The sequence below is a fragment of the Centropristis striata genome, chromosome 18 (genome assembly GCF_030273125.1).
Source record: "Centropristis striata isolate RG_2023a ecotype Rhode Island chromosome 18, C.striata_1.0, whole genome shotgun sequence".
NCBI lineage: Eukaryota > Metazoa > Chordata > Actinopteri > Perciformes > Serranidae > Centropristis > Centropristis striata.
The window spans coordinates 32,216,942-32,244,221 of record NC_081534.1 but is presented as its reverse complement, the minus strand read 5'-3'; the positions used below and the strand labels follow the sequence as shown (position 1 = coordinate 32,244,221).

At 34.6% G+C, this 27,280-nt stretch overlaps 2 protein-coding genes across 2 annotated transcripts; one reads left to right on the top strand and one right to left on the bottom strand.

The window, feature by feature from the left end:
* The first annotated feature begins 938 nt into the window (after positions 1–938).
* Positions 939–7,887, top strand: naa20 (N-alpha-acetyltransferase 20, NatB catalytic subunit). Its single transcript, XM_059356798.1, has 6 exons — positions 939–1,070; positions 1,976–2,000; positions 2,589–2,679; positions 5,080–5,215; positions 6,035–6,180; positions 7,520–7,887. The coding sequence occupies exons 1-6, from the start codon at positions 1,018–1,020 to the stop codon at positions 7,603–7,605; spliced, it is 537 nt and encodes a 178-aa protein (XP_059212781.1). The 5' UTR covers positions 939–1,017; the 3' UTR covers positions 7,606–7,887.
* crnkl1 (crooked neck pre-mRNA splicing factor 1) lies at positions 7,821–25,742 on the bottom strand. The gene is made up of 14 exons (XM_059356789.1): positions 25,394–25,742; positions 21,781–21,933; positions 21,010–21,101; positions 19,824–19,982; positions 19,450–19,616; positions 18,012–18,190; positions 17,757–17,927; positions 16,255–16,446; positions 15,121–15,180; positions 14,400–14,480; positions 13,219–13,458; positions 10,877–10,978; positions 9,276–9,524; positions 7,821–8,397 (listed from the first exon to the last, which is right to left on the bottom strand). Exons 1-14 carry the CDS (start codon positions 25,439–25,441, stop codon positions 7,963–7,965), a joined length of 2,328 nt encoding a protein of 775 aa, XP_059212772.1. The 5' UTR covers positions 25,442–25,742; the 3' UTR covers positions 7,821–7,962.
* Positions 25,743–27,280: the final 1,538 nt, after the last annotated feature.

The window sequence follows — 27,280 nt, the reverse complement described above, 5'->3', positions numbered from 1 at the left end:
AATTTACAACAGAAAACAAACAATTTTATGAGGAAAAAACTCACAAATTTACAACAGAAAACAAACAATTTATGAGGAGAAAACTCACAAATTTACAACAGAAAACATACAATTTTATGAGGAAAAAATATTTTTTTGGGCGGGGGTCACAAATTTACAAGAAAAAAAATAAAAAAATGTATGGGAAAAAAACTCACAAGTTAACAACAGAAAACAAACAATTTTTAAGGGGAAAACTCACAAATTTACAACAGAAAACAAACAATTTATGAGGAAAAAAATCACAAATTTATGGGGAGAAAACTCACAGATTGACTACAGAAAATTAACAATCTTATGAGGAAAACACTCACAAATTTACAAGAAGAAAAGAAAATTAACAATCTTATGAGGAAAACACTCACAAATTTACAAGAAGAAACTCAAAAAAATTTGAGGAAATAACCCACAAATTTACAACAGAAAACAAACAATTTTATGAGGAAAAAAATCTTTTTTTGGGGGGGATCACAAATTTACAAGAAAAAAAAAAAATTATGGGGAAAAAACTCACAAATTTACAACAGAAAACAAACAATTTATGAGGAAAAAAATCAAAAATTTATGGGGAGAAAACTCACAGATTGACTAAAGAAAATTAACAATCTTATGAGGAAAAAACTCACAAATTTATGGGGGAAAAACTCACAAATTTACAAGAAGAGACTCACAACAATTTGAGGAAATAACCCCCAAATTTACAACAGAAAACAAATTTCTTTATTTAATTTATGAATTTAATTTTATGAACCTTAATTTATGAGGATAAAAAAATGTATCAAGATTTTATTAAGATTTATGAGAGAAAACTACGGATTTATGTTTTGTGAGTGTATCTGTGGCTGGTATTATTATTCCACCCTGCAGTACCTCCTCCTCTCCGCCGGGGGGCGCTGCTCTCTGTATCTGTTCCTTCTTCCACAGTAATCTGAAGTCTCTTCCTGTGAGAGGTGAAAGGACACAGAGCTGCTAGCCGACATGACAACATTAAGACCTTTTACCTGCGATGATTTATTTAAATTCAACAATATGTGAGTCACGTCTGGTCCCTTTTACTGTAAACTGTTTATTTACCAACAAGCTGTTGTGTTTATGTGTTGGTGTCATCTACACTTCCTGTTTCTGTTCGCTAGCAGCGTTAGCAGGATAGAAAATGTGACTACAGACACCAAACTCCATTTAAAAAAGAGATAATTTAGTAGTTATAGTTTTACAGGCAATAAAGACACATTTAAATCCCTGACTGGAAGATTTTATAAAGCTTTAGAGTCTTATGGATAAATCGGCATACGTTAAATTAGTCAATTAACTGTGTTTTTAGGAATAAAATAGAATTAACTTGCCTATTGTTAACTTGTTTTTTATGCACACTGTTCATTGCACCTTATTTGTTTCATAGCACCAACATTTTTATACTGTATATTCATATTTATTCTGCACTGGAATTCTATTCTACTCCTTCTTTAGACACTTTATATTTTATTGTATTTTTATTGTATTTTTATATTTTATTGCTTGAAGTATGCCTAGGTTGTTCTTTTTACTTAATTGTGTTGTTATTGTCTCTGTGTGTAATGCTGCTGCTACACTGTAATTTCCCAGCTTGGGATAAATAAAGTATATCTATCTATCTATCTATCTATCTATCTATCTATGCTATCTAGTTAGCTAACTGAGCTAGGACTTTAGCTAATAATGTCATATTAAAATCATGGTGTTTGGTCAGAAACGGTTTTTCCATATTTATCATAATTCCTAATAAAATTACTTTATTTAACTAGTCATTTTAGGTTCATATGTGTTAATAACGTTAATTTGGAAAGCGTTAAATTATTCAATTGAGTTTGGTTTGTTTGTGTCTTCATTAAAGAGAGTTCAAATATTCTTATTGATAAATAACAGTTGAACTGATTTTATTTGTGTTTTTCTCCAACAGTAACTTGGACCCACTGACAGAAACTGTATCCTTCATTTGTAAAGAAATATCAGTTTTCCATGTGATCTAATCTGTCAATTTACATGTAATGTATTGTCATAATTTCAGACTGTTCATATTTTTAAGAGCAAACTTAAGACTCATCTCTTTAATTTGGCTTTTACTTGAACCATTTTTAAATATTTTCTGCTCATGCATCTTAGTGTTACAACATCTTCTTTTATTTATTTATTTAGTTGCTATTATTTATTAGTCTATTTCTATATATATATTTTACCATGCTTGTTAAAAATGTATTATTAATTTTTCTCATCTATTTTTTTTATCTATCTGTATTGCTTGTTATTGTTATTATTATTATTATTTACTTTTGTCTTTATTTTATTTTATTTTGTCTTACCCTTACTTTATTTTATCTAATTGATTTCCAACCTGCCTCCAGCTTTATTCTTTTTTTCTGCGAAGCACTTTGTGTTACATTTCTTTTGTATGAAAAGTGCTATTCAAGTAAAGTTTGATTGATTGATTGATTGATTGATTGATTGATTGATTGATTGATAATTTAAAGAGACAGTGAAGTCTGTAGTTTTCTTTAACCTTTGACCTCTGACAGTATGGGATCCCGTTCTACCTGCAGTACCTGGCTCACTGGCCCGAGTACTTCATTGTGGCTGAGGCTCCTGGAGGAGAACTGATGGGCTACAGTGAGTTTATCGTGTCTTTATTTTATTTTTATAATGTTTAATTTATTGTTTAGGATGTTTGAGTGGTCGGAGAGATTGTTCTTTACAGAAGATTTTCACCTTTTTACGTTCAATGATGGTTCAACAAACTAACTTTTCACTAAACTTATTTCTCTTATTTCTCTGGAGTCGACCACAGAAGTGTCTAACAATAATGTAACAATAGAAGTTAAACTCCAGTTGCTATGGAAACAGATGTTCAGCTGAAACTAACTGCTAGTGGCAACATTTGACCTCAACTTCATTCTGACTTTTTTGTTCTGTATCGTTCATCTTTTGGTAGCTGTTGACGGTTACATGACAACAAAGTTTAACTACATTTAATAAGCCAGAGTACTTATTGTAACAGGCCAACTTCTATAATGTGTTTTTGAATGAATTAACTGTAGTAACATTTCAAGAATAAACAACAACAAAAATGAAAAAAAAATCTGTTTTTTTCTCTCCACTGTACCACAAAACATGGATACAATTTAAATTAAAAAAAAGAAAAAAAATACTTTCTATGTGGGTAGACAAGTGATAATTTTATTCACTTATTTATTTTCTTTGTAATTTAAATTAACTAAATCCTTAAATATCTGGCCTTAAAGGACCATATATTTATATAAATTATCTTTCATGTTATTTTAACTTTAAATTACTGCATTAAATTGCAGAGGAAATCATGAACTATAACAACACTTGGACCATTATTCATAGTAAACATTAAATAACAACTAGTATAATGTGTTTTTGTTTAAATTAACTTAAATAAAATTAGTAAATAGGATTAAAATGTGACTTTAACAGCTAGAACTGGACTCTATAGCACCACCCGGTGGTCAGTCACTGCCATGACATGTTAGTCAGTGAAAACACTTCAGTGCATCCTTAAAACAAATATCATAAATGTTTATTACAAATATAAATATATATTATAAATATAAATATAATAATATTTAGTAAACCTATTTAGTCATAATAGAATTAATAATTCCCAAATTCTGATTAAATTCAGGGAAATGTTCCATTAAGTTAGTTTACTTAAAAAAACCTCTTGATTAAATCTGAATAATTTTTTAGTTGCTTCAGTTCCATAAAGCGAGTTCACAACAGAATTCAGGCTTGGTTTATATCTGGTTAAATTAGCTTTTTATGGAACCAAAACAACAAGAACTCAGAATCACAATCAGATTAATTCACCAAATAGGTTTTGGTGATTGATGCTGGTTGGCAGGAGCTGCAACAGTAAAGAGCATAAAATACTTGAATATAAAGTACAATAAAACAACTATAACATAACAAATATGTACAATATCACAATTAAATAGTCTTGCTCGCTATGGAACCAAACCCTGGTGTTGTTCATATTGGCTCCAACTTTCATATCTAGTGACACTTGAACTAACTGCTGCTGTCGTTACTGTTATCAGTAACACCTGTTGTTTTTATACAACCACTACTACCGATATAAGGTTCTTTATTTATGAAACGGCTCATAAAAAAGCTCCAACACTTTAGAAATATTAGTCTATTATTAGGGCCGGGACTCGATAAAAAAAATAAATAAATCTAATTAATTAGAGGCTTTGTAATTAATTAATCGTAATTAATCGCATTTTATAAATATTTGACCTGAGAACAGTGAGAAGTAATTTTTTTTCACATGGATTTTTAGTATACCATTGAATAATGACTGAATACATAAGCTTAAGCAACTAAAATATTGTTTATTTTTGTCCAAGTCCAACAGACCAGTGCAGTTTTTGCCATTAAGTGTAGCAATAGCATATTTATAAATATAGTACATTTCATAAATCCAGGTAGCCTATAGGTAGGTAGACCTTCTGTAAACTAGAATACTTTGGTTTATTAAGTCAAACACAATCCACGCTAGCTAGCACACTAGCCGCTAGCTGCTATATGTTTAGCATTGAGGTGATACTTGAGGCTGGATGTGCTGCTATGGTGATATGTGAATTCCTTGTTGCCTAGCAACACAACCATGCTCTTATGGACGCTTCCATCCGTTGGTTTTTAGTAACTAAATGTCCCATCATCCACGGGGCCAACCAAAGGTCTCATCAGCTTCTTCCTTCATGTTCACTGTGGTTTGTTGTTGTCTCAACTCATCAACGCTAGTTGGTGCTCCAGTATAATCGGTCCTCCTGAAACTCATCCAGTGAGAAACGTTCCGCGGTGCAAAAATAAGTGTGATTAAAATGGGTCAATTTTTTTAACGTGTTCATTTTTGTGTAATTAATTAATCTTAATTAACACGTTAAAGCCCCGGCCCTAGTTATTACACATTCCACTTTATCATCATTCTAGTTTAGTCTAAATAAAGTATTTGTGTCTTATTCGTGTGTTGTGTTGCAGTCATGGGGAAGGCGGAGGGATCTGTGGCGCGGGAGGAGTGGCACGGTCACGTCACGGCTCTTTCTGTGGCTCCTGAGTTCAGGAGACTCGGACTCGCTGCCAAACTGATGGAGATGCTGGAGGAGATCTCAGAGAGGTTGGTGGCTGCACGCACCACATTCACTCAAATTATACAATCTAAAGGCAAATACTAATACTGCTTTTTTTAAATTAAATTACTGACTTAAATAAACTTTTCTATGATATTTTAATTTATTGAGATGCACCTGTATAATAAACAGAAGCTGCATATGGACAAAAATTAACAGTTTGTGTTGAGATATTGGTCACAAACATTTGTAACATCCAAAAATTCTGATCAATTTTAATCAATTTCAAATCAATTTCTTTGCCTTTATATACTGATGTAGAAAGAAAGAAATTAAACTTAGACAAACTATATATATCTCCTCTGCTTTATGAATGTTTTACAATTAATGCCTAGGACATTTTTATATATTAACCCTCCTGTTATGTTGTGGGTCAAATTGACCCATTTCAGAGTTTAAAAATCTAAAAAAAACAAACACATTTCCTCATAATATCTGACCACATAATGGACGTTTTTAAACATTCAAATTGAACACGTACAGTTGAAACCATAAGTTTACATACACTATATAAAAAGACACACATGCACATCACTTTTCCTGTTTAAGGTCCATTAGGATTACCAAAATTATTTCTATTTGCTAAATGCCAGAATAACCTAAAACAGGAAAATTGATTGTCTGATTTCACGTCAGACAGTGAGAAAAAAAGCATAGGTTTCTTTTTATATAGTGTATGTAAACTTCTGTGTTTCAACTGTAGGTACCATGAGTTCTGATGCTTTTATTCTGAAAACCAGCTGCTGTGTCATGAGTTGTGTCTGTGTGATCAGCTGATGACTGAGTTTCTCTGTGTTCTGTTGTAGGAAAGGAGGATTCTTCGTGGATCTGTTCGTACGAGTCTCCAACCAGGTGGCGGTGAACATGTACAAGCGTCTGGGCTACAGCGTTTACCGAACCGTCATCGAGTATTACAGCGCCAGCAACGGGGAGCCAGACGAAGACGCCTACGGTGAGACAACTTATCCAATATAGAGGATGTTTTAACATATAAAGGTTCTCTGTTTAATCAAATTAGACTCATGAAGAGAAAAACTAAACAGGCAGTAAAGGTGTTTTAGTAGATATTTATCATAGGGTCTGATTTTAGATTCATTTCCTTTAGAAAAGTCAGTTAATCTGGATAATCCACCAAAAAAATACAGTCAATGTTAATTTGGGACTAATACTGAATACTTAAAGAAATGAGATTATGAAATCAATCTTGAAACAGATAAAAGTAGGGCTTTGGAAAAACATGATTTTCTAAAATAAAAATAATTCTTTTTTTTTTTTAAACTATGTGAGTCATGTGTTTTTTTTGCCTTGTTTATTTATTTCAGGATTAGTTCACAGCAATAGTTATATTTTTGCATAAACATTAAAAATACATAGAATTTTTTTTAATCTGGGCTGCAAAACCTGAACAAAAAACACTAAAAATGCGTGTATGGACAGATCTCACAAGAACCAAAACTGAAACTGGGGGGGGGCAACTCCTTTGGCTGCAATAAGAAAGTTAGATTCTATAAAAGTATATGACAAAATACAAAACACTATTTTTTCGACTTTTTCTCATAAATCTGCCACTTTTTTCTTGAAATGTTACCCCCCCTCCCCCGGTCCTTTTTTTTTTTTCATACTTGGCCCTAATACGCAGTCATCATTTTTTATATTCCTGTCTAGGGCTGGGCGATATGAAAAATATATTGATATATTTTTATATGCAATATGGAATTAGACCATATCTCATATATCAATATAGTTAAAAAATATTTTTCTTTCTTTCTATATAAATGCTGCCCTCACTAGGGTTTGTCATATTTTAGTTATTTCGTAATGTTCGTTATTCTTTTGTCACATAAATATATTTATTTCAGAAAAAGATTGGCCTATTCTATTTCATAGGCTATTTCTATTAAAATGTGCACTTTATGGAGCTTTGATTTTTTTTTAAAGCTACTCCTGTTATACAGTATTTGTTGACTTAAATAAACAGTTTCAATAAAACTACTTGTGACATGTCATATTTGACTTTGACTGAACATTTGCTCTCACATTACAATAAAAATATTAGGATATATATCGTATATCGATATTCAGCCTAAATATGACTAAATATATGACTTTTGGTCCATATCGCCCAGCCCTAATTCTGTCTCAGGAATTAATAAATCGTCTATTTTCCTGGACAGAAATCTGCTTTGTCTTTCTAAAATCCACCACCAGAGGGCGCTGTTTCCATCGGAGCAAACAGCTGAATTCTGATTTAAACTGACTGTTTCTCTGTTTTTTTTCTCTCCTTGTTGCAGACATGAGGAAAGCTCTGTCCCGAGACACGGAGAAGAAGTCGATCATCCCGCTGCCTCACCCGGTCCGACCCGAGGACATCGAATAACAGCCGGTGGCTCTCTGACTCTCTCTCTCTTCTCTACCATCTCATGTGGATGAATCTAATAATTCAGGCCTGCTCAGTCTCAGTCTCACTGTACATAGTTAAACCGTCTCAGACGCTTACTGCTGCTCATCGTTCCAGTCAGAGAGCCACGCCGCCAGCCCCCGTTCCCTGTAAATTCAAATGTTTTTGTTAAGAAAATAAAACGACACGCAAAGTTGAATTTGACGTCTGTGTAATGCAGAAACATGGTCACACAACACAATAAAGACGGATGGATCATCAGCTGTTTGTTTTTGTTATAAAAAGAAAAAAGTAGAAAAATGAATCCAGGGTGAAGAAGATCTGAGCGGAGAAACTTTAATCTTTCTCCTCCTCCTCTTCTCCGCTCTCTTTCTTTTTATTTTTATCTTCATCTTCTTCGTCCTCGCTGCTGCTGCCGCCGTCGTCTCGGTCGTCGAACGTCTCCGCCTCTTTTTCAGTCTCTGAGTTTTTGTCGGAGTTGTTGTTTTTCTCCGGCTGGTCGTCTGGCGGAGCTGCAGCTTCCTCGGAGGACGACGGGGACGACGTCGAGTCTTCAGCCGCGTCGGGAGATTTCTCCTGCCTGTTCTCCTCCTGCTCCTTGTTCTCCTCCTCGTCCTCCTGCTGCTCCTCGTTCTCCTCCTCCTCCTCGATGCTGTCCTGCACCTGCTGCCTCTTCCACATCTTGGCCATGGCGAGCAGTTTGAGGTTGGGCTGGTTGGCGGCGTCCTCGGGGAAGATGTAGTCGTAGTACTCCTCCCAACCCGCGTCAGACTGGAACAACAAGACGACACATTATTACAGATTTACTGTTTTATCATCCATGAGACAACATGGGGATATCAGCACTCCATAATTAGTTTATTAATGATTAGAATAACTAATAAAAACAGTAAATCTTCATGTGAGAGTAACTTAAAGCGGAAAACATTAGTTTTTTCCTTTCGTTAATAAGTTAAAAATATAAAATTCTTACGCCCACTTTCATATTTTTATATGATTTATTTTATCCAACTAATATCAGAACTGACTGGAACTAAACAAGATTCAGAGCGAGAGAGGGAGATGGGAGGAGAGTGAAAGAGAGAAAAGAGGGCGAGAGAAAAGAGACGGAGAGAAGGCGAAGAGAGAAAAAAGGGAGAGAAAGAAAGCGAAGAGAAAAAGAGGGAGAGAAAAAAGGGCTAGAGAAAAGAGACGGAGAGAAGGAGAGAGAAAGAAAGCGGAGAGAAAAAAAGAGCGAGAAAAGAGGGAGAGAGAGAAAGAGAAGAGAGAAAAAAGAAAAACCAGAGGGAGAAGAGAGAAAAAAGAGAGCGGAGAAAAAAGAGAGCGGAGAGAAAAGAGACGGAGATCGAGAGAACAAAAAGAGAAAAGAGGGAGACCAAAGAGAGAGAGCGGAGAGAGAGAAAGATCAAAAAGAGAGAGAAAAAAGAGGAGAGGGAAGAGAGAAGGAGAAGAGAGAATACCATACAACATACTGAAAAGTATATAAGCAGATGGAAAACAAACTATCTAAAAACAACTGACACTAAAATAAACCAGTCTAATAATAAATAATATATATATATACTACTAATAATGAGTAGATCATCTGTAGAGGGTTCTGTGTTCTCTGTGTTCTCCAGTTTAAATGTATAAAGAGTTCTGGTTCTCACCCCGTCCTCGGCCGTCAGCTTCCTCCTCTTCTTCACCTTCTCCGGCAGCAGCTTCCTCACTCTCTCCATGTTGTTGTCGGAGCCGAACTCCCTCTCAAAGTCCCTCCAGGACTCCAGCAGCATGAGGCGCTCCTCCTTCTCCTCACAGCTCCTCATTCCTTTGTTGGCCTCCTCGAAGATCTGACGGCACTTCTGCAGCCGCTCGGGGCCGTCGATGGACAGCTCGAACTTAGCGTAGCTGATCCAAACCTGCAGGAGGTCAGAGGTCAGAGGTCACCGTTAATACTTGGATAGTTGATTATAAAAGAAATGGGCATCAGTCTGAAACGAAACTTTTATTTTTATGTCATATTAGGGAATCCCACTATTCAAGCCCCATGAGGGGTTTTTGGGTTTTCCTGACACGTCTTTATTTTATTTCAATATGTATATGGAATATATAAATTGTATTATTGTTGTTATTATTATGTTATTTTCTTTCTTTGAAAACTGTGCCAAATAAATAAAATAAAAAAAATAAAAATCTTGGTAATAGGGGAATCCTGCACAACCGGAGAACTGCAGTTTCAGGCCCCTCATTGTTTTGAGACGGCGCCACATTCTCCAGAAAATACGGCTGAATTCAAACGGAGTCAAGGTGTATTGAGGTGTATTTTTGAATGCTTTAAGTTTTTATAGTGTCTTAAATTGCACGTTTAAATTAATGCTAGCTATGTAAAAGTAGACCATTTTGTTAAAGAATAACCTTCCCCCTTTAACCAGTGTTTTACACAAAGATTATAACTTTTTCTTTAAATTTACTTTAAAGGAACACTCCACCGTTTTTTCATATTAAAACATGTTATTCGGGTAAGTAAGACGAGTTGATACAGACCTCTTGCGTCTCAATGCGTGCACTCAATCGCCCTGGCGCGCGGCGCCACTTGGCTAGCACTTAGCTTAGCCCAGTTCATTCATTAGGATCCAAACAGATGGACAGTTAGAAGCGACCAAACTCCTCCACGTTTTCCCTATTTAAATACAGCTGCACGAGTAGTTAAACGACCAAGTATGGCGACACAAAATAAAACGTGGCGCTTTTCGAAGCGGATAAAAAGGAGAACTATAATGTATGGCGGAATAGCACTTGGGAGCACTTCGACTCGGCGCAGTAATATCATCACTCCTGACGGAAGTGAGAGGGAGCGGAAGTGATGATATTACTGCGCATGCTTGGTACTGCCATACTTGGTCGTTTAACTACTCGTGTAGCTGTATTTAAATAGGGAAAACGTGGAGGAGTTTGGTCACTTCTAACTGTCCATCTGTTTGGATCCTAATGAATGAACTGGGCTAAGCTAAGTGCTAGCCAAGTGACGCCGCGCGCCAGGGCGATTGAGTGCACGCATTGAGACGCAAGAGGTCTGTATCAACTCGTCTTACTTGACCGAATAACATGTTTTAATATGAAAAAACGGTGGAGTGTTCCTTTAAGTGTTTTAAATGTCTGCATGATAGATTTACTTTTGTCAAATGTTTTGGGGTTAGGGTTCACGTCTGTATATTTGAGTCTTCTGACTGTATTTCTGTGTAATCTTGTGTCTCCAGCCTGCAGCTCTGACCTTAACGTGCTGCGTTCGCTGCAGCAGCCTCTTGTAAAGGTTCCTGGTGTTCCCAAACTCCTCCTGCTCGATCTCAAAGTCAATGTAGGACTTCCACAGCACCTGGAGACAACACACAGTTACAAACAGTCAGAATATTAATAATAATGCATCAGTTTTATATAGCGCTTTTCAAAATACACAAAGACGCTTTACAAAAAAACACAAAGTGAAAAAGAATACAAATGGACAATACATACATACAAACACATACAAATATTCAAAAACAACAATACAGTGGATAGGAAAGAGATAAGAAGACAGAGGGTGGAAAATGATTTATCAGGTGTTGTAAGTGATGTTGAAGAATATTACTGTTAATGTGCAGATTAAACTGTGTAATTTAAGACTAATCTGGTCAGTCAGTCAGAGATGCTGCAGGTCTTTTATACCAACTGCTAGAAGGTTTTATAATGCACAAAAATAACAATGTCCTGTAAAGGATTAATAAAAGGATTAGGGCCGGGACTTTAACACGTTAATTAAGATTAATTAAGTACACAAAAATTGACGCATTTTAATGGCACTTATTTTTGCACGGCGGAACGTTTCTCACTGGATGAGTTTCAGGAGGACCGATTATACTGGAGCACCAACTAGCGTTGATGAGTTGAGACAACAACAAACCACAGTGAACATGAAGGAAGAAGCTGATGAGACCTTCGGTTGGCCCCGTGGATGATGGGACATTTAGTTACTAAAAACCAACGGATGGAAGCGTCCATAAGAGCATGGTTGTGTTGCTAGGCAACAAGGAATTCACATATCACCATAGCAGCACATCCAGCCTCAAGTATCACCTCAATGCTAAACATATAGCAGCTAGCGGCTAGTGTGCTAGCTAGCGTGGATTGTGTTTTACTTCAAAAACCAAAGTATTCTACTATATAGTATTCTACAAAGTATTACAGAAGGTCTACCTACCTATAGGCTACCTGGATTTATGAAATGTACTAGATTTATAAATATGCTATTGCTACACTTATGGCAAAAATGTCACTGGTCTGTTGGACTTCAACAAAAATAAACAATATTTTTGTTGCTTAAGCTAATGTATTCAGTCATTATTCAATGGTATACTAAAAATTACTTCTCACTGTTCTCAGGTCAAATATTTATATGCGATTAAAATGCGATTAATTACGATTAATTAATTACAAAGCCTCTAATTAATTAGATTTATTTATTTTTTTAATCGAGTCCCGGCCCTAGTAATAGACTAATATTTCTAAAGTGTTAGAGCTTTTTTATGAGCCGTTGAATAAATAAAGACCTTATATCGGTAGTAGTGGTTGTATAAAAACAACAGGTGTTACTGATAACAGTAACGACAGCAGCAGTTAGTTCAACTAGTCACTAGATATGAAAGTTGGAGCCAATATGAACAACACCAGGGTTTGGTTCCATAGCGAGCAAGACTATTTAATTGTGATACTGTACATATTTGTTATGTTATAGTAGTTTTATTGTACTTTATATTCAAGTATTTTATGCTCTTTACTGTTGCAGCTCCTGCCAACCAGCGTCAATCACCATATATATACACTACCGGTCAAAAGTTTTAGAACACCCCAATTTTTCCAGTTTTTTTAATTGAAATTCAAGCAGTTCAAGTCAAATGAACAGCTTGAAAGGGTCCAAAGGTAAGTGGTGAACTGCCAGAGGTAAATAAAAAAAGGTAAGCTTAACCAAAACTGAAAGATAATGTACATTTCAGAATTATACAAGTAGGCCTTTTTCAGGGAACAAGAAATGGGTTAACAACTTAACTCTATGGAGTCTTGGGCTATTTTGTCCATTTTTGAATTATTTTCATGTCTTTGTAAGTCATTTTGTGTCTTTTGGTGTCTTTTTTTGGTCATTTTGTGTCTTTTTTTGGTCATTTTGTGTCTTTTGGTGTCTTTTTTTGGTCATTTTGTGTCTTTTTTTTAGTCCTTTAGTCCAACATAAAATGTGATTTTGAATCTTTTTTTTTACTTTCAAAACACTATCATGCTCAATAAAGAATTTTAAATGTTGCAAATGTGCATTAATTTCAGAGTACACTGAGACATTAAACTGCATAATTTTCAATTAAATTCTGGAAAAGTTGGTGTGTTCTAAAACTTTTGACCGGTAGTGTATATATATACATATATTTTATTATATGCGATTAAAATGCAATTAATGACGATTAATTAATTACAAAGCCTCTAATTAATTAGATTTTTTTTTCAATCGAGTCCCGGCCCTAATTATAATATATTTGAGGTTTCTTCAGTCCATATTTCCAGCCCCACAGACTAAATAAAAGGTTTCTTTACCTCCGGCATGTCGAGGCGCGGCTGTCCGATGGCGAGCTCAAAGATGGCGCGTGCTCGCTCCACGTCCCCCAGGATGGTCTCCAGCTCGGAGAACTTGATCCAGGTGGTGCAGTTCTCAGGACTGAACTCCAGGTATTTCTCGTAGAGCTTCCTGCAGCGGTCGAACTCTCTCAGCTGCAGCTCCAGCTCGATGTAGCCCTTCAGCAGCTTGTTCTTCGGACATTTACCGATCGCTGTGCCCTGGAAAATAAAAAAAAAAGTTTTAGATGCAGTCAGACGGAGTTCATCTGCAGAAAGTTTGCTTAAAGTTCACCGTCTTTGTCTTGTAGTGTTAAGTCACAAATTTGTTTGTAACTGTACTTTTTTTGCTTGACTAGACAATTTGGAAACTATTTATTTGAAGAGATTTGATTTAGAGTTTAGATTATATGATCCTGATTTAATTCAGCTTCAATTTATTCAGTTTTTTCTTTTCCAGCACTGATGGTTACGTCATTTTTTGACTAACAAGTATTGATTCATACTCAATTTAGGGGAAATTTAGTCGTCACAGCAGCTCAAGATACAGACACATAGATATAGAAGACAGAATAAAGAATATTAAAAAATAAGACATCTACAGTCATGGAAAATGTCTTGCTCATTTTAATCTCTGGTTCAACTAAAGGTTCATTTGTTTGGACAAATATAATGATAACAAATAAAATAGCTGATAAGAGTTTAATTTAAGAGCTGATATCTAGACATTTAACATGGTTTTATTGATAATAACCAAAATAATTATGAGGAAAACCATGGAAAATGGAAAAGCTATTATTGTTGTTATCACTATATTTGTCCAAACAAATTAACCTTTAGTTGTACCAGACATCAAAATGAACAAGAAGCTGAAGAAAACAACGGTGGTCTAATCATTTTTTCCATGACTGTAGAATGTAAAATAACGTAACAAATTGGAATATTGCATGTGTTGTGAAGCAACACATAACTTCACAACTATGAGTTGTGAAGTTATGTGTCATGTGGAACAAAAAAAAAGTAAAATAAGAGAACAGAAAACAAGAGCAGACAATTTATAATTCTGCTCCTCAGTCACTTTTCTATGAAGACGTTATTTCTAACTTTCCTCTCCTGGTCTCCATGTTAATCTGATTAACATGGATCTATGTGGGAGAACTCACCATGACCTTCCTGGCTCCCTGCAGGTTCTTCTGTCGGATCTCAAACTGAGCGTAGAGCAGCCAGATCTTAGCGAACGTGAACTGAAACAATAAAAAAATACAACCATCACAATCTGGTTAAAACAGCACCAAGATGTTACTGTTCTATCCACTAAACCTGCAGTCTGATATTGTCTTTATTATTCAATTAATTAAATAGTTAACTATTAATAATTACGGACATGGTCGGGATTAAATAATTACTTCTTCCCACTCCTTTTGGAATATTTAAACTAAATAAATTGATGTTCCCGTTTCTTTTTACATTATTTTTTGGATGCATTTCTTTGTCTCTATGCAAATGCATTATAATATTATTATAAAAATGTTTTATTATTTACATATTCAAAATAAACTTTTCAATCAATTATAAAAGAAACAACAGACAATCAGAGAATAATTCTTCAAATAATATAAATTAAAAAAAATGTATAAATGTGCAAAGAACAATAAAAAATAGTAATAATAGAACAATAAAAAATAGTAATAATAATAAAATAATAATAATAATTAATAATCATGTATAATAATGTAATAATAAAATAAATCATAGTCAATAATAATAAATAATAGTAATAAAAACAAGAAAAACATAGTAATACTAGTTAATAACAATGATAATAATAATAATAATAATAATTCAAAGGAAATAATAATAATAGTAATAATAATAATAAAATACCTTTTTATGTGGGATGAGGTCCAGACTGGCCTGGTACACCTGCCTCGTTCTCTCTGGATCCTAAAAAATAAAATATTCAACATTATTAACACGTTAATTAGAAATCAGGCTGAATGATTGACAGAGGTTCAGTGAGCCAGCTCAGATATTCCATAATACTATTTAATTACTCTTTAATATAAAGTTTCTCCTCCTAGAAGTGAACTGAAGGTTTATTAGTCAAATCAAGTCATGTTTATTGATCTAGCCCATTTCATACACAGAACGGTAGCCCAATGTGCTTCACATAATCATAACCATCACATATTAAAATATCTAAAATGTCATAAGAGGTCAAATCGATTAAAATTTAAAAAGTTAAATATTTTGAATTAAAAAAAATGAAGACATGGGAATTTAGAGGGAACATATTACACAGAAATGAGAAAAGCAAAATAAATAATAATATAGGATAGATAGAGAGAGAGAGAGAGAGAGAGAGAGAGAGAGAGAGAGAGAGAGAGAGAGAGAGAGAGAGAGAGAGAGAGAGAGAGAGAGAGAGAGAGAGAGAGGAGAGAGATGAGAGAGAGAGAGAGAGAGAGAGAGAGAGAGAGAGAGAGAGAGAGAGAGAGAGAGAGAGAGAGAGAGATAGATAGATAGATAGAATAGATAGATAGATAGATAGATAGATAGATAGATAGATAGATAGATAGATAAAATACTGAGGTAGCATAAATAAAAACAACAATAGAAAAAAAACACAGGAATAGAACAAGAACAAGGACACTTAAGTTAAAAAAAAGAACATCAGTTGGTAGGGATGGTTGGCAGATGATGGTAATAATTAAACTGGGTGATATGATATGATGCAACAATGCTATAGTGACTAGACGATATATAATAATAATAATAATAGTACAGTATATAATATATATAATATAATATGTAATAATAGATAACAATATAAAAATAAAATGAAAAATATAAATAAAGTAATAAGTAAAATAATATGATATATAATAATAATAGTAATAATAATAATATATAAATAAGGCTGGTAAAATAATAATAATAATAATAATAATAGTAGTATATTACAGTATATAGTAATAATAGTAATGGCAGTATCAATATCAGTGATGATGATGAGAGTACCTTGACCTCCAGCTCCTCGTACAGAGCGTAGTTGATCCACAGGTAGATGTAGCGTTTCCAGTGTCTCTTCTCCTGGATGGGGGGGATGTTGGCGATGGCTCGCTCATAGACTTCTCTCACCGTGTCGGGGTCGGCGTCGTTCTCCACCAGACGCAGGTAGTCGAACCACGCGTCGTAGTTGTGAGGGTTCGCCTGACGGGAAAACAGAGAAACCACAGAGATGAGGACAGGAAGTCACTGTTTCAATCAGCTGGGCACACAAACAGAGAAGGATCAGTCTTCTGTCACATTCAGAGTTGTTTTATTGTGGTTTATTTAAATAATAGTGAACTAAACTCTAGAAAAGTCATGTTTCGTTTGATTTTTCATATTAATTTCAGGGGAAAAAAAGACTCAAGGACTTATTGGGGATTGTACAGTAGATCTAAAGGAATCTGAGCCACTTATTAATATATAATATTATTTAAAACACACTGTATAACTATTAGGGATGGGAATAATTAATCGATGATGGATTAATGGTCGTGAAGAATTTGGTCGATCACGTGGAATTTTTAGTCGATCGGAGTATTTTTTCATTTTAATTTTTATCTCTGACTGTGTATCCTGGGTAACACTTTACAAAAACCATCATTTATAAATGGTAAACAGATAGTTTATTAATGTTTAATCATCATTTGTAAACCTTATATACGCCATTTAGAATGGTAAATACATCATTTATGAATGTTTAACTAACTAAATAATTTATAAATGGCTAATAGATGGTATATTAATGTAAGTTTATAGTTACTTTACCATTAACAAACAATTCAATTATAATTATTTGTTTATTAATAGTTTAAGTTGCACACATTATAACCTTTTTAACACCATATTAAGTATGTTAATGATTTAGAAAAAAATCATATACATTTAAGAAGTTGGTTGAAAACATTTAAAGATTAAATATGTAGTAAATGGTTAATAATTGGTTTATAAAGCATCTATAAACATAACTTAGTTGGTTATTGTAAAGTGTTACCAATAAAACATATATATACACACACAGTACCATGCAAAGCCTGTTTTGATAATGGACGCTTTTATTTTGAAAGGTCGAAAAGAGACTTGATCCTGTCGATGGTAAAACTAACTCAGTGAGATTAAACTGTAAAGAAAACATGAAGGAGTTCAATGTTTTATGTTTAGCCCCCGAAGAGGCATGAGGTTAGTTTTTATAGTAATCTGAATATTTAAATGTGTTTAAATACGTTTTGGATCAAATTAAACTCAGTAATTAATGCTAGCAAGGTTTGATACAGTAAGATAGTTTTGCTTGTATTTCTGTGTTTTATAATTGTTATTGCAACTTTCAGTTTGAAAACTGAAGCTTTATGCAACTTCATTCTCAGCTTTTTATTGACAGAACTGAACGCTCGGCGTGTTTCAGTCAGAGATAAAATAACAATAAAAAAATACACAGATTGATTAAAAACTCCACGGTGAAGCAGGATAAACACCTTGACTTCCTCCTCGTACTGGAATCTCCGTTTGCTGACGATGACGTCTTCTATCCCTCTGCGGTCTCCGAACTTCTTCTCGAACATGGTGTAGAACTTGAAGAGCTCCTGGGCCTGGTGTTTGGGGATCCTGTCCAGGGCGTACTTATAGATCACACGGACGCGCTCAAACTGGGAGAGGAAAGGACATTTTTACTCATTCAGTCATTCTGCAGGTTTCAGTTAGTCTGAAGCTGGTTTCTGTTGTGCTCAGACCTCCTTCTGCGTCTCCTCAAACTTGGCGAAGGCCACGAAGAGGTTCTCGTCCACGTGGTCCTCTCCGAAGAACTCCACGGAGCGCTCGTACACCTTCCTGCTGTGAGCGATGTAGCCGTGCTTCTCCTCGAAACGAGCGTACTTGATCCAGTTCTTCACCTCGGGGTGGACGATGACGAGTACGCAGGAGTCAAGGAGGTTTAACACAACAAGTAAACTTCGTATTATAATCATTTTAAAAACAGAAAACACTGAACCTTCTCTCGTTTTTGGTCCTCTGATGTCAAGAATTACTGCATTTTCCCCATTTATATCACTGGAAATCAAATATTGTATTATATTCTGAGAAAGTGCTGGACTTTTTTTCCATAATTACTTTTCTAATGAAGCAATTAACAAAATACCTGTGAAAAAATAGCAGATTGATGGATAATTTATACATTTACATACATATATATTTTTAAATGTAAACTTAAAACCTACTTAAACAGACAGGCATTTGATTAAGAATAGTTTATAGACACTATTAATATTATTTTATTTACTAACTTTATTGAATGCATCTTGTAAAATGTATTTAATGTTATTATGATTTTTATTTTTCTTGATTTCTGTCTTTTACCTTGTCTAGTTTTTATTTCTTTATTTTATTTTTTTTCATTCTTTTTTTTTTTTAAATATACCATTTTCATTTAATGTTTTTTTAAATATACCTTTTCTGTCTAATTTATTGTAATTCATTTTACCTTTTATTTTATTCATTTATTTAAAAAGATTAAATGTATCTTTTTAATGTTTTTTACTGTAATTCTTTATATCTTTTTAAATCTACCTCTTATTTTATTATTTTCATTTATTATTATTATTTTCTTAAATATATACCTATTTAATCTGTTTAACTGTAATTTTTTAAAATTTATTTATATACATTTTTTGCATATTGTTATAGTTTTTTTTATTCTTATTATTGTTCTTGTTCCATCAAGCACTTAACTGTTTAAAAGATTTCTTCATTTAATTTTTTTTAATATACCTTTATAATCGTATTTATTGTAATTCTTTATATCTTTTTTGAATTTACCCTTAATTTTATTTTTCTCATTTATTATTAAAAAATATATATATACCTATTTAATCTATTTTATTCTCATCTTTTTAAATTTATTTTTATACACATTTATTTTTTAAATTGAATCTGTCTTTCTTGTATTGTCCTTTAATTTTTAAGTAGTTTTTTGTCTTTTTTATTACTTTTCTTGTTCCATCAAGCACTAAACTGTTTAAAAGATGTTTGAGAAAATACATTTTATTTTATCGAATACCTCAGAATAAATTAATGTATCTGCTTGTGTCTCTTAAGTCTTTCAGTTTAAATGCTGACCCCGCAGCACCTCCTCTCAGTGGATCAACACTCCATAAAGCACCATAAAAAGGATATATCGTTCATAAATGGTGCGGGCTTTGTCCACCTCCTTGTAGCGCAGCTCGAAGTTGATGTAGGAGTGCCAGGCCTGCTCGTCAGGCTCCCACTCCATCCAGCGCTCGAACGCCTGCCTGCAGCCCGCCACGTTGCCCAGCATCTCCTCCATGTACGTGTACTTGTACCTGCAGGACAAAGAGCCAAAAGGTCAAGAAAGTTCAGGGAGAAATCTGGATTAAAGAGGAAACACACACCAGAGACTCTCCATCACACACACAGGAGCCTTTACAGAGTTTTAAACTAACATTCTAAACAGATGCTAGTGTTTATTTTCATGGGTTTTCTAACGTAAACAACCCGTCTCCTAGCAACAGAAGGAGCCGGCTGCGTACCAGAACTGGTTGACGCGCGGCAGGATGGTGATGGCTCTGTCCCAGATGTTCCTGGCGTGGTTCACCTGCCGGCTCTTCATCTCCATCTCGGCGTATTTCAGCCACAGAGTGATGTTCCTGTGGTCCACGTCCAGAGCTCGCTCGTAGATGGAACGAGCCCTGAAAACAAATAAACAAACAAACAAACAAACATTAATGCTCCTGTTGGGTTGCAACAGCATGAGATTTTTTTAACTGTGCAAGAACTTTCTCATTTCTACCAGTTACAGTAAACAGAAAGGTTTTGAACAGGAGTTTTGGTTAAGATAAGAGATCAGATGACAATTTATTAATCCCGCAATGGGGAAATGTAGTCGTCACAGATATAAAAACAGAATAAAAAATATAAGATAAGAAAATATTTTTCCTTTGTTATTCTCACAACGGGGAAATTTCCAGTATTACAGCAGCAAAATAGAGAGGAGCTTCAGTAAAAATAACAAATAGTAAACAAGCAGTTTAAACTAGAAATATAAGAAAGGTATTAACAATTAAACAAGTAAAAAATATTTTAAAAAATAAACAATTTAAACAAGTAGAAATATGTTTTTTTTAAAGTATTAATTTAAATTTAATTAAAAAATATTAAAAATGTAGATATGTAGAAATGTAAAAAGTGTTAATTTAAAGTAGTAGAAATATTTTTTTAAGTATTATTTCACAAGTCAAAATATTAAAAAGTATTATAATTTAAGACATGTACAAATATAAAAAGTAATAATTTAAACAATATTAAAATAAAATTCAGGAACATTACATACAATGTCGGCAGAGTCAACAGTTGAGGATGCAACCATTTCACGCAGAATATTGCACGTATAAATTAAATTGAAAATTATTTTAAATTGATATAAATTAAAATATTTTCAATTTTGATACCACAATCCTGGTATATTACTGCAAGAAAAACGCTGTTATTTTTGTTTTTTATTGTATTCTATCTAAAACTGACAGTGAAAATGAGTCTGACAGGGTTCCTACACCTTTCCCAAAGTCAAAGTTAACAAGTAATATGCATATTTATCCACAGTACATACTGTAAACTGATTTTTTCAGATTATATTACAGATACCACTGGGCTTGAACCACCTAAAATGATGTTTCATGACAGGATTTAACAGAACTAAAGGTATCAGAGTGACGGTACCTCTGGACCTCCTTCAGACTTTCCTCCCATTGTGCGTATTTGATCCAGTTACTGATGACAGTTCGATTCTTCCTGATGTTGTCTTCAAAGCCCTGAAAGAAAACACAGAAAATGAATGGGTTGAAAAAATAATACGTCTTTCTGAAGGTGGTGATTTTACTGACTTTTACCAATTTCTTCATTTCTTTACTTAACAATTCACTGCCACATTAACGTGTTTGCACTACTAGTTTTTTTAGTTTTTATAGTTTGGTCTTGGTTGTTTGTTTGTTTGTTTATTTATTTTATACTATTTATATATATTCTTATCTTTATTCTATTTTATTTTTATTATTCTATTTTAATTCTACTTCATTTTTAGTACTTTAATCTGTTTTTACTCTGTACTTTTATTAATCCCACAATGGGGAAATTCAACCTCTGCATTAAACCCTTTTTTTTTTTTTTTTTTTTTTTACACACACAAGTGAACACACCATGCAAGGATCAGTGGGCAGCACATTACTGCGAATATCTTATCTTATTTGCGTAAACGAGTCTTAGAAAACAAATAAAATCTCATGATCTTGCACCTCAAACTCTTAAATTCACTATATGCTGAATAGGAGAAATAATGAGGTTGTAATTGTGTTAAAACATGTACAGAAAACCTTTTCTTCAAAGCCAAATATGCATTGGAAAATCTGCAGTTTCAGTCTGAATTCTTATTCGGATTCTACACATTTCACTAAAACAAGCGTTGAGCAGAGAAAACGACCGGTCAGCTCTCACCTTCCTCTTCCTCAGTTTGTAATCGTTGAGCTCCTCCTCATCTGTGATCTTCTGTTTGGGAGGAGGTGGCAGGAGTTCGAGCTCCCTCTCTTTGGCTTCCCTCAGCAGCTGCTCAGCGGTGATCTGAACCTCTGCAGGAGCTTTATTCTTCACCTGAAACACAAGAAAAAGTACTTTAACATCACGTCTTTAACAAGTCCTCAACAGAGGAATTTAGCCGAGTGAGCGTACTTATAGATAGATAGATAGATAGATAGATAGATAAGATAGATAAGATAGATTAGATAGATTAGATAGATTAGATAGATTAGATAGATAGATAGAGAGATATAGAGATAGAGAGATAGAGAGATAGAGAGATAACTTTATTCCTCCCCAAAGGGAAATTCGGTTGTCACAGCAGTCCGGTATTCAAGTACAATAAAATACAATAAAATACAATAGAATAAAATACTGAGGTAGCATAAATAAAAACAACAATAGAAAACAAAGCACAGAATAGAACAAGGACACTTAAGAAGTTAAAAAAGAAGATCAGTTGGTAGGTTGGCAAGATGATGGTAATAATTAAACTGGTGATATGATGGCAACAATGCTATAGTGACTAGATGATATATAATAATAAACTATATAAAAATAAAATGAAAAATATAAATAAAGTAATTACAAGTAAAATAACAAGTAAAATAATATATAATAATAATAATAATAATAATAATAATAATAATAATAAATAAGGCCGGTAAGGTCACGGTAAGGTTTTGAGGTCACCGAGAGCAAATTTGTATTTTGGAAGTGTGATAAAAATGTGTAAAGAAGAAGATACACTTCATATGGCTGCATACAAAACTCATCCTATGTGTATAGGAACATCTAGACACAAACAGAAAACTATATGATTCTAGACTGCTACATTCAGGTCTTGTTGCTATACAATACAGGCGAGACTGGAGACAAATTCAACTTTATATGGTGATTTTATGGCCACATGTATTCCCAGTAATGTCCACTTTCTCTGCAAATGTTTAATATTTTATCAAATGTTTTAATTTATCCATCTATCTAGGGTTTTTAACACACATTTCCTTTTCCTCTGATGCAAAACCTTTTTTTGTGACAAACTGTATCTGCCTGCTACATCTTTGATACTTTATTTTTTTATTTTATATTGGTATATTTATATCATACTATTGTTTTTGTTACTTATTTTGTTCATTGTTCTTTCTTCTTATATTATCCTATATTTAGGGGTGAGCGATATGGGCAAAAAAAAATCTTGATTTTTTATTTTTTATTTTCTGTTAACGATAATCTGACTTTGAAATGTGATTTCTTTACCAAAAAAAAAAAAGCTGTTTAAATTCTTCTTGCTTACCAGGACATTAAGGATGGACACAATGTTTCAGCTCTTGTTTATTTTCTTTAAACTTAAACATTCAAGAGACTCCCAGTTAAACTTCAATGTAGAGACACTAAATGAATACTCGATAATGTAAAATGCATATTGTCAAAACAATGTTAATGAAATTATCATAGACGAAATATATCGCCCATCCCTACGCTATATTGTTTTTGTAATTGTAACAAGTAGCTGTACTTGAGACTTTTCATTCATTCAACGATTACATTTTATTCACCTTAAAACGCCTGTAAAAGACATTCCTAAAGTCTACTTACTAGACTAATTTACACAGGTTTTTAAAATGATGTAATTATTCATAAGCTATCCCTTTGACCTCTTTTTTTTTCTCTTTTTACATTTTACTCTCTGTGTCCTTTATTTCAATGCAATATATAAAATCTCTATAAATCTATGAGTCCTGCAGCTCTGTGGAATCAGCACAATCATGGTAGAAGTGGGAACAACTCAAACATGTCTTTGTGCAGAAAAACACAGTTAGAATGACAGAAATCAGAATAAAAAAAAGAATAAAACCCAGTTGAATTTCTCTTATAAATTAAATTTTAAATATGACAATATGGAGCAATCTGGAACAAGAATTTCCTTCAGAAAAAATAAGGTTCTATCTTAGCTTATCATTTTTTGACCTTTAAGACAGGTGGTGTATACAGAAAGCTGAAGAACACAAGGGATGTGTTCTATTAACCCTTGTGTGGTGTTCGGGTCTGTGGGACCCGTTTTCATTTTTTATTAAAAGAAAAATGATACAATTAATTAATTTTTTAAACTGAGACTCACTGACTTTGGCTCATTTTCTGTGAAGAACATATATCAGAATACATATTTAATGACCACACCATACACCCCCCCTACACATTTCTATTACATATAAGATGTTATATGGGCTAATAGAAGTGTGGAAATTGATGTTCAGTCTGTCTTGACTGATATGTTTACTCTGTGTTCATGTGTTCAGCTTGTGTTGTGCATCATCTGTTCAGTATTTTAACATAAAAGTGTTTGATTGTGAGGCATTAAAAGCCACAAAATGCAACGGGTCCATCAGACCCACAAACACTGGCTGAGTAACAACAATATGAACATCACACAAATAATAAGTGATAAATGTGACCTAACAAAGGTAAAGGGCAAATATTAACCATATATATTGTTTATACTGCTTGTAATTGGGATAAGGTAAACATCTGTTCAGTATTTTAACATAAAAGTGTTTGATTGTGAGGCATTAACCCTCCTGTCGTCCTTCCGGGTCAATCTGTTTTGACTATTCCTTCTTTCCTCCCTCCTCCTGCCTTCCTCTCTTCTTTCCTCTTTCCTTGCTTCTTTCTTTCCTCCTATATCCTCCTTCCTTCTTTCCTTCCTCCTCTATCCTTTCTTTCCTCCTTCTTCCCTTCTTTTCTTTCCTCCTTCAGCTATCTCCTTTACTTTTTCTCTTCTTTCCTTCCTCCTTCCTTCCTTCTTTCATCCCTCCTGCCTCCATTCCTTCCTCTATCCTCCTTCCTTCTTCCCTTCCCTCGCCCCCCCTTTCTTTCCCTCCTTTCTTTCTTTCTTCCTTTCTTTCCTTCCTTCCTCCTTCCTTTCTGCCCTCTTTCCTTCCTGCCTCCCTCCTTTTCTCCCTCCTTCCTTCTTTATGTTTTCCTTCCTTTCTTCTCCTCCTCCCCTTTCTTTCCTCCATCCTCCTTCCTTTCTCTCTCCTTTTCCTCCTCTCTTCTTTCCTTCCTCCATCCTTCTTTCTTTCCTTCCTTCTCTCCTCCATCCTTTTTTACTTCCCTTTGCGTCCTTCCCTCTTCTTCCTTCCTTGACCCTGAGGACCACAGGAGGGTTAAGAGGAGGGATGGAGGGAGGACCCTCAAATGAGACTTCAGTAAGGAGAAAAGCCTCTCAGAGTTTCAATCGAAGACAAAACCAGTAAATAACCCAAATAACCTGCAGCATGTTGCAGTAATACCACTCTGTTAGCTTGAAGGGTAAATAACGTTAGAGGTTGTAGAGCTCATGTTGTTTCCGTCAGGTGAACTTTACGGCTCTAAAACAACACTTTAATGTATTTTCTTACCCGATAATACAGATTTGTGAGCTCTAACCGTGTTTAAAAGCAAACTTTATTTTCACTATGTGTCTCTTTGCTGGAGTTAGCGCTAACTCTGTTAGCATTAGCTTAGCTGAGCTCATGGCTGTTAGTTTTCTTACCTTTGCCACCTTCGGGATCCTCTGTTTACCCGCCGCGGTGGACGCCATGGTTACCGGCTGGTATCACCCCAAAAAACACCGTTACCAAAATAACTTAAACCGCGTGGACGACAACTAGACGACAAACATGCAACGGAACGTTTGGTCACATCAGGCGCCAGCCGCCATGACAGTACCCACAATGCCTTGCGAGCTAAGTTCTGTTGCTATGGTTACGGAGTGTGTGTCCGCTAACGGCTAACGGCTAACCGAGACAGAAACCAAACATTTACTACTAAAGACTCTACTAATTTGAAAGCTGCTAAAACTCTGAATATTTGTAATTTTTATAATATTTTTGTATGACAACCTCTTTATGATTTATTGAAACTCCCTGGCGACGTTCTGATGTATTTTTTTTGTATTACACCCCACCCAACTGCCTTAATAAAGTTTATAAAAAAAATAGAAAAAAAATTAAAAAAAATGTACTGTGTGTTAAAAATAAAACATGGGCTTAATGGATATCAAAAAAAAAAAATAAAAAAATACTACTAAACTCGCCATGACAGTACCCACAATGCCTTGCGAGCTAAGTTCTGTTGCTATGGTTACGGAGTGTGTGTCCCATAGACATATATATATGTCTATGGTGTGTCCGCTAACGGCTAACGGCTAACCGAGACAGGAAACCAAACATTTACTACTAAACTCGCCATGACAGTACCCACAATGCCTTGCGAGCTAAGTTCTGTTGCTATGGTTACGGAGTTTGTGTCTGCTAACGGCTAACGGCTAACCGAGATAGCAAACAAACATTTACTACTAAACTTGCGGTTTTTATGGAGCCAAAAGACATTTTTGTTACTAATTTTACCACAAGCAGCAAAAGGTTCACCTTTAAGACTTACAGTGTAGTTTATTAGAGGCTCTGTGACAGGTGAGTAACTGATATTTGTATATTTGTTGCTTTAGTTGATGAGGTTTAACAGCTAATTGACGTTAAACAAACATTTTGTCCTCCATGTTGTTGTTGTTGTTTTTTTTTCCACAGTTGGAATAATTATATGTAGATTTTCTGATTTGTTCATTACTTGAGACTTTTCATTGTAACAATTACATTTTATTCACCTTAAAACGTCTGTAAAAGACATACAGTCATGGAAACAAACATTAGACCAGCCTTGTTTTCTTCCATTTCTTGTTAATTTTAATCTCTGGTTCAACTAAAGGTTCATTTGTTTGGACAAATATAATGATAACAACAAAAATAGGTCATAAGAGTTTAATTTAAGAGCTGATATCTAGACATTTAACATGGTTTTATCGAGAATAACCACAATCATTATCAAGAAAACCATGGAGAATGTCCTCTCCTCTCAGCTCTGTGTAAACAGCTTCTCCTGTCCTCTCCTCTCTGCTCTGTGTAAACAGCCTCTCCTGTCCTCTCCTCTCTGCTCTGTGTTAACAGCCTCTCCTGTCCTCTCCTCTCTGCTCTGTGTAAACAGCCTCTCCTGTCCTCTCCTCTCTGCTCTGTGTAAACAGCCTCTCCTGTCCTCTCCCCTCAGCTCTGTGTAAACAGCCTCTCCTGTCCTCTCCTCTCTGCTCTGTGTAAACAGCCTCTCCTGTCCTCTCCTCTCAGCTCTGTGTAAACAGCCTCTCCTGTCCTCTCCTCTCTGCTCTGTGTAAACAGCCTCTCCTGTCCTCTCCTCTCTGCTCTGTGTAAACAGCCTCTCCTGTCCTCTCCCCTCTGCTCTGTGTAAACAGCCTCTCCTGTCCTCTCCCCTCAGCTCTGTGTAAACAGCCTCTCCTGTCCTCTCCTCTCTGCTCTGTGTAAACAGCCTCTCCTGTCCTCTCCTCTCTGCTCTGTGTAAACAGCCTCTCCTGTCCTCTCCTCTCTGCTATGTG

Coding starts and splice junctions, on each gene's coding strand:
- naa20 (XM_059356798.1), top strand. CDS start 1,018: ATGACAACATTAAGACCTTTTACCTGCGATGATTTATTTAAATTCAAC. Junction 2,001..2,588: donor TGGACCCACTGACAGAAACT/GTATCCTTCATT, acceptor GACCTCTGACAG/TATGGGATCCCGTTCTACCT. Junction 6,181..7,519: donor GCCAGACGAAGACGCCTACG/GTGAGACAACTT, acceptor TCCTTGTTGCAG/ACATGAGGAAAGCTCTGTCC.
- crnkl1 (XM_059356789.1), bottom strand. CDS start 25,441: ATGGCGTCCACCGCGGCGGGTAAACAGAGGATCCCGAAGGTGGCAAAG. Junction 19,617..19,823: donor CCGCGCGTCAACCAGTTCTG/GTACGCAGCCGG, acceptor TTTGTCCTGCAG/GTACAAGTACACGTACATGG. Junction 17,928..18,011: donor TTGAGGAGACGCAGAAGGAG/GTCTGAGCACAA, acceptor TTCCTCTCCCAG/TTTGAGCGCGTCCGTGTGAT.